This window comes from Olea europaea, chromosome 3 (genome assembly GCF_002742605.1).
Source record: "Olea europaea var. sylvestris chromosome 3, O_europaea_v1, whole genome shotgun sequence".
Lineage (NCBI taxonomy): Eukaryota > Viridiplantae > Streptophyta > Magnoliopsida > Lamiales > Oleaceae > Olea > Olea europaea.
The window spans coordinates 6,455,113-6,463,034 of record NC_036239.1 but is presented as its reverse complement, the minus strand read 5'-3'; the positions used below and the strand labels follow the sequence as shown (position 1 = coordinate 6,463,034).

General features: G+C 35.7%; 1 protein-coding gene across 1 annotated transcript; it reads right to left on the bottom strand.

The window, feature by feature from the left end:
• Positions 1-5,944: 5,944 nt before the first annotated feature.
• LOC111377677 (uncharacterized mitochondrial protein AtMg00810-like) lies at positions 5,945-7,179 on the bottom strand. Its single transcript, XM_023000806.1, has 2 exons — positions 6,751-7,179; positions 5,945-6,007 (listed from the first exon to the last, which is right to left on the bottom strand). The coding sequence occupies exons 1-2, from the start codon at positions 7,177-7,179 to the stop codon at positions 5,945-5,947; spliced, it is 492 nt and encodes a 163-aa protein (XP_022856574.1).
• Between the last annotated feature and the right edge of the window lie 743 nt (positions 7,180-7,922).

Here is a 7,922-nt window from a genome sequence, read left to right as displayed (position 1 = left end):
AGTGAGGCCCGTATTCTGGGGCCGATGATCTGATGTATTTTTATAGTTGCTGCCGGTAGTTTGTGTTTTCCGACAGCGAGAGTTTGGTCCATTTTTAGTCAGATTTTATAATGTAAATTGATACTACATTTGAGTCCAGGTCAGGGTCGGTTAAGGCTATTATTGTGAGGTCTTTTGACAGACCGATGATCTGTAGATTTCTTGGTGTAACCTGAACTTGTAAACGAACTCGTGTTCTCTCTTGGGTGGTTCTTGCATAGCGACGAGCTTGGATTTTTTGCCTTTGAGCCCCCACAGATTAGGCGTGGCCGAACTGGATGAACAATTTCTGCGTTCTTTAATTTTCTGCATAATTTTTATTATTGCTGTGGTTGATTGATTGGTGATTGAAACCGCACATTTGTTGAAAAATCCCAACAAAATTGGTATCATAGCCTCTAAGGCGTGGGTAAGGATCTGTGAATACAGTTTAATTTTTTGTCGTATTGATGCGATGCATTTGATCTATGCAGTACAATAAGTAATTTGAACGGAAGTTCTTAAAGCTAGGGTTTTGGATTCCGACTCTGTAGTGAATCGATGGAGTGGATTTAATACTGTTATACACAGTATTTGGTGAGATTGTTTGAATATAATTCACAGTATTTGATCTGCATGTGTTCTTATATAATATGTGAATATTAATGTGGTTTGAATTTGTTCAAGGATTGAATAAATTGTTTAATTGGAATAGAACACGTATTATGATATTTCAGTTTTCTGTAATCTGATTGTTTGGTACCAATTGTTAGAAATTTGAAATTAATTCTGCTGTTATTTAATCTGTGCATGCTATATAATTGTGTTCTTTTCATTTTGTCATCTGCTTATCTGAAATTATTTGCAAAACATTTTTTCAAAACTTTTTCTGCAACTTAAGTGATTTGATATATTAAAAATCACTTATGTCGGCGAATAGTAGCCACCCTTTTTCTTGAACCTGCAATGGGTTCGAAGGTCGAATTGTCTCAATTCGATGGAAATGAGGATTACTCATTTGGAAGCAGAAAATGAGGGTCATATTGGTCCAACAAAGGGTTGCTAAAGCCCTTGAAGGTCCTGAAGAAATTTCTGATGAATTGAAAGTTAAGCCTAATGAAATTCTAGATATGAATGAAATTGCATATAGTTCTATTATATTGCACTTATCTGATAACATTGTAAGACAAGTTGAAGAACACAAAACTACTAGAGAATTATGGACTGCATTAGATACTTTATTTCTGACTAAGACGTTGCCAAATAAAATTTATCTCTTAGAGAAACTGTTTAGCTTTAGAATGGATGGTGGAAAGGACTTGGAAACTATTTTGAGTAACTTTAACAATTTGGTTAAAAGGATTTCCCTTAATGACAAAAAATTTGAAGATGAGGGACATTCTTTCAATCTGAAATAACACCTTGAAAGTTATGAAGGAATATTTGGTAATCTTTAAGGGACCAAAAAGAAACGGATTGTACTATCTTTTGGGAGAGACAGTCACCCCTTAAGATGCTAAATCTTTGACCATAACGGAAAATAAATCCGAATTGTGGCACAAAAGAATGGAACGTCTATGAAATAAATGTTTAAATTATCTAAGTAATCAAAAGTTGCTTGGGAAGGGTACGATGGAGTCTCTTGAATTTTGTGAAACATGTGCGTTGGGCGAGTCACATAGGGTGAGCTTTGAGACTGGACCACATACCACCTCTTGGCCCCTAGACTATGTCCACTCGGATTTATGGGGACCGAAAAGTCATTCTACCTTTGGAGGAATAAGTACTTTCTTTCTATAGTTAATGACTACTCCAGAAAAGTTTGGACTTATCCATTGAAATCTAAATATGAGACTTTTCAAAAATTCCGAACTTGGTTGAAGATGGTGGAAAATCAACTTGATAAGAAGTTAAAAACTCTAAGAACTGACAATGGATTAGAATTTTGCAATGTTGAGTTTGATAATTTCTGCAAGCAAAAGAGAATTGTAAGACACAGAACCGTTAAGCTCATACCACAACAAAATGGGGTCGCAGAAAGAATGAATAGAACTCTAATGAACAAAGTAAGATGTATGATAATCAGTTCTGGATTAGCGAAAGGTTTTTGGGCGGAGGTTGTATCTACAGCTACCTATCTTATAAATCGATCTCTATGTAGTTCTGTTAGATTTAAAACTCCACAGGAACTTTGGACGAGAAGACCCCCAAACCTTTCTCAGATTAGGGTGTTTGGATGTACGGTATATGCACATCAAGTTGAAGGAAACTTAGACCCTAGAGCTACTAAGTGTGTGATGATTGGGTACCCAGAAGGTGTTAAGGGGTACAGGTTGTGGGTGTTGGCCATTAAAGGCATTAAAATCATTAATAGTAGAAATGCGGTTTTCAATGAATCCGAAATACTATGCTTAAAGAATAAAATTGATAATTCTAAAGAGCAGACTAATGAGACTACTTCTCGGAATGAGGTAAAGCTAGCAAGGCTAAACCCCACTCAACGTGAAAATATTGAAGAGGGTGTTCAACAATCTGATGAAAATGTTGTTGACATGGATCAAGGTGAAGTAGGTTCGAGTGAAGTCGAAACTGAAATTGAAAATCCAAATGTTCCCACTATTGAAACAAGTGCTCAAAATTATCAATTGGTGAGAGATAAGGAAAGGAAGCAAATCAAACCAAATCTAAGATATGAAATAAATAATTTGACCGACTTTGCCCTTATCTCGGGTGAATCTATAGAGTATTCAGACTTTCATCATATGAAGAGTCTATGAATAGCTGTAAGTCTAAAAAATGGAAAGATACAATGAAAGAAGAAATGAAATCTTAACTTGAAAACAACACGTGGAAATTACTAAAGAAACCCAAAAATCAAAGAGTTGTTCAATGTAAATGGATTTTCAAACTAAAAGACAGGATTGTGTCATCTGACCCTTTGAGATATAAAGCAAGGCTAGTAGCCAACGGATTTACTCAAAAGGAGGGTGTTAACTACAATGAGATCTTCTCCCCGGTTGTCAAATATAAGACCATAAGGCTGATGGTTGCACTAGTTGTTCAGTTCAATTGGGAACTCGAACAATTAGATGTCAAGATGAATTTCTTATACGGTGAATTAGATGAGGAGATCTATGTGAATCAATCTCAAGGGTTTGAGGTGAAGGAGAAGGGAGATTATGTGTGCAAGTTGCAAAAATCATTGGATGGGCTCAAACAAAGTCCAAGGCAATGGTACATTAGGTTTGACACATGTGTTGAAAATTGGTTTCAAAAGGAGTGAATATGATAACTGTTTGTACTATAATAACATTAGAGCTAGTAGTGAAGTTTATTGCTTCTATATGTTGATGACATGCTATTGGCCAGCTCTAGTAACGCTGAAATTTTGAGACTTAAAGGGCTTCTAAAATCAAAATTCATTATGAAGGACTTGGAAAATGCCAAGAAAATTTTAGGAATGGTTATCAACAGAAATAGGCAAAAGAACATTTTAACTATCGCACAAAGTGCTTATTTGAACAAAATTGTAACCAAATTTGGCATGAAAGAAGTTAAGAAAGTTAATGTACCTCTTGCAGCTCATATGAATTTATCATCATCCCAGTCTCCTAAAGCTGAACGTAAAATGGAAGAAATGAAAAATATCACATATGCTAATGCCAAAGGATCAGTTATGTTTTCTATGATTACCACTAAGTCGGATTTGGCTTATGCTATATGTTTCTTAAGTAGATTTATGTCTAATCCGGGAAAACCTTGTTGGGCGGGGTTAAAATGACTTTTAAGAAATATTGCCGGGACATTAGATGTGAGATTGGTGTTTGAAAAAAGATGTGAACAGCTCTCTTTAAAGGGGTATGTAGACTCCGATTTTGCCAATGATAAGGATCAAAGAAAGTCTACTACTGCCTATTTCTTCACGCTTGGGGATAATTGCATCACATGAAAGTCACAACTTCAATCTATTGTCACATTATCCAGCACGGAAGCTGAATATGTGGCAATAACCGAATCTATAAAAGAATGTATTCGGTTGATAGGAATTTTAGGAGAGTTGAATTTTTTGCAAGTGTTTTCCGTTATTTTCACAGATAGTCAAAGTGCTTTACTTTTATGTAAAAACCCGATTTATCATGAAATATCTAAACATATTAAGGTGAAGTACCATTTCATATGTGAAAAAATTGCTTGTGGTGATGTTATACTTGAAAAAATTCATACCGATGTGAACCCATCTGATATAGGAACCGAAATTCTGAATGTGGGTAAATTTTTAAGTCATGTTTATCTTTACTACATATTGATACGGACTAATTTCTTTTGTAGGTACTAAGGGCGATGATATAGGGCAAAAATATTACCGTCTCATGCACTGTAGCAACTAGAGAGAGCTAGGGGTTTGTGAAAACAAGGTGAAGATTGTGAAAATGTTTCCAAAAACCCAATTACACCTTTCTTCTAAGCGAGAAAAAAGAATCTTTAAGTTGTTGGCCACATGACAGCCTACTATTGGCCACTTACTCTCTCACATGGTCTTGTGTTTGTTTGAAATAATGTGGACCATTGATTTAAAATGGAGGTCCGAGATTTGCATCCACTTTTCTCTCATAATTAAAGTCTGTCGGCTGGAGAAAGTGAGAGACTTCACTTTTCATTTTTCATTTTTCATTTTCTCTTCACTTGGCATATTTTTCTCTTCTCCTCTTTTCTCCGATTTTTTTGTTTAACCAAGTGAAATCTTCAGATCAGTTCCTGTACATTTTTCAGTAATAATTTCAGTAGTGAGGCCCGTATTCTGAGGTCGGTGATCTAGTGTATTTTTATAGTTGCTGCCAGTAGTTTGTGTTTTTCGGCAGCGAGCATTTGGTCCATTTTTTGTCAGATTTTATACTGTAAATTGATACTACATTTGAGTCTAGGTCAGGTTTAGTTAGGGCTATTATTGTGAGGTCTTTTGACAGACCTTTGATCTGTAGATTTCTTGGTGTAATCTGAACTCGTGTTCTCTCTTGGGTGGTTCTTGCATAGCGACAAGCTTGAATTTTTTGCCTTTGAGCCCCCCAGATTAGGCTTGGCAAAATTGGGTCAACAATTTCTACGTTCTTTAATTTTCTGCATAATTTTTATTATTGCTGTGGTTAATTGATTGGTGATTGAAACCACACATTTGGAGAAAAATCCCGACAAGGTCACTCGAGTCATACCAGTTGTTCAAAATATTATGTATACAGGTTCAATGTTTTTCTTTTAAAAATAAATTCTTAAAAATTCTTTTATGAAATCTAGGCCCGTCCCTTTAGATTTATGGAAGACTTTTATTAATTCTTAACAAATTTATAAAAGTCACTTAAATGTCCACAAATTCCACCAAAGTCACCCACTTTGTTTTTATTTTTTTAATTTTTTTTAATTCTCAATTTTTAAGACATCATAAAAGTCTTGAAATATTAATCATAAAAATATTTATAAAAATTTTAAAAGTTTGTAAAAGTTATGGGTTTTAAATTAGAGTTTTTTTTGACGTCTTCAAAAGTCTTTGAGTATTCAAAATATTAATGACTTTTATAAAATCATTCATGTAATGACTGTTAAGTAGTAAATACAAATACAAAATTTATAGAAAGTCTCTCATTCACCTCCAAGACTTTGAAAGATCTCCCCCCCCCCCCAAAAAAAAGGTTAGTCCATATAGTGAGTATTTTAACTATAGCCGAACTGTAACCTTCTAAAATAAAAATAAATAAATAAATAAAATAAGGAATCGAAATAGAGAATCAAGAAACAATCCGATCCTGAATAATTCTTGATTTTTGACGAGGAGCCGTGAGTACGTGGCTCTGAAACCAAAATTTCACTTTTGTTCCTCATCTTCACGAAATATCATTAACATTTTTTTTAGCATAATTCATTTTTAAGATTTCAATTATATATTGCAAAACTTGTCATTCATCTCATTTTGATCATCACTTATAGATTTGCTCCATTTCTAAATAGTAAATACACATAAATAAAAGAAAAATAATAATTACAGCAAATGAAGTTCCATAACTTTCTAAAAAGTACAAACAAATCCATCTCAAAATAATTAAATATATTAAACACATAAAAATTAGAAAAGTAAACATTTCATATTTATATTTAAACTCACCCATCCCATCCCAATCCAAACAAACCCACAGTCAAACCCTACCTCCACAAATTCAGTCGTGTTAAGTTGGGGTGAGTGAAAGTTTTTGAAAATCACCACACTTTCTAGTGGTGAGTTGATATTGTATTTATATTCACATTTACATGATTGTTTATGGCATGATTACAATGAAATGGAAATAATACAATTGAATGAAAGAATTTAGCAGACAAAGTGGAAGGCTACATTTATGGGTCAATGAGAATGCTGGGATTGAGGCTGAGAATCTGTCAATGAGAATGCTAGGATTAAGGCTTGATCCTTGACACTCCCCTCAAGCTGAGCGTCAAATTCGAGCGCACGTAAAGCTTGGATCGAAAGAGTTCAAATAGAGGTTTGGACACACTTTTGGTAAAGATGTCAGAGACTTGCAAATGAGAGGGCACGTATTGGGTTCAAAGCTTGCCAGCGAGAATAAGTTTACGAAGAAAGTGGTAGTCAAGTTTAACATGCTTGGCTCATTTGTGAGAAACTGGATTGGAGCTTAAGAAGATGGTGCTCTTGTTGTCATATAGGAGGAGAGGCCGTTATGGAATTGATACTTTGAGGTCGCTGAGAAGATGTGTGAGGCAAAGAAGTTTAGTAGTAGTGAGAGCTAAAGCACGATACTCAGATTCACAACTGGAGCGAGAAACGGTAGGTTGCTTTTTGGCACTCCAAGAAAACAAATTGCCGCCAAGATAAATAGAGCAACCAGAGATAGAGTGGCAAGTATTGGGGCAGCCTGCCCAATCTGCATCTGAGTAAGCAGCAAAAGTACCAGGAGCAGCGGATGGGTGAAAAATGAGCCCAAAATACAACGTGCCTTTAGCATAGCGAAGAATGCGTTTGATAGCAAGATAGTGGTCGTCAGTCAGAGAGTGGAGAAATTGACTAACAGAGTTGATAGCATAAGGACCAACAAGAGATTTGTAAAGTGTAGGATCTGATAACAAAGGACCATCAGCAGATAGGGTCTGGGATACTACCATGGGGGTATGAACATGTTTGCTGTCAAGTAGTTGGGCACGTGTGAGAATGTCTCGTACATATTTCGATTGTTTGATAAAGAGACCAATGAAGTAGCTAAGAGGACCCAAATCTTTGGTGGCAAACTCAGAATTGAGTTTCCATGTAAAGCTAGCAAGGAGAGATCAGTCGTTGCCTGTAATAATGATATCAACATAGAGAAGCAAATAGATTATGTCTTAGTGCTTATGAAAAATGAATAGCGATGTGTTTGTACGGCTACAATAAAAACCAAGTTGAATGAGAAAAGAGCTTAAACGTTGAAACCAACCACGAGAGGCTTGCTTTAGACCATATAGAGCTTTCTGCAACCGATAAAAATGATTAGGAAAGTGTGGGTCAATGTACCTAGGAGGCTGCTCCATCTGAACATGTTCGGTGAGATGGGTATTTAGGAACGCATTTTTAACATTAAGTTGTCGAAGAGGCCATTTGTTGGTCTCAGCAAGAGAGAGTACAACACGGACTGTGGTAGCCTTGATGACAGGGCTAAAAGTTTCAGTGTAGTCAAGACCAGGTACTTGTGTGTAGCCCTTGGTAACAAGACAGGCTTTGAGATGCTCGATAGATCAATCAGGCAAATATTTGGTTAGAAACAATCATTTGGAACCCACAATGTTGGTGTTGTGGGGCGAGGAACCAAGCGGGATTCTTAGCAGCAGATTTGAATCCTTTAGGCTCAGTACATGCAAGAAGAGCATGAAGA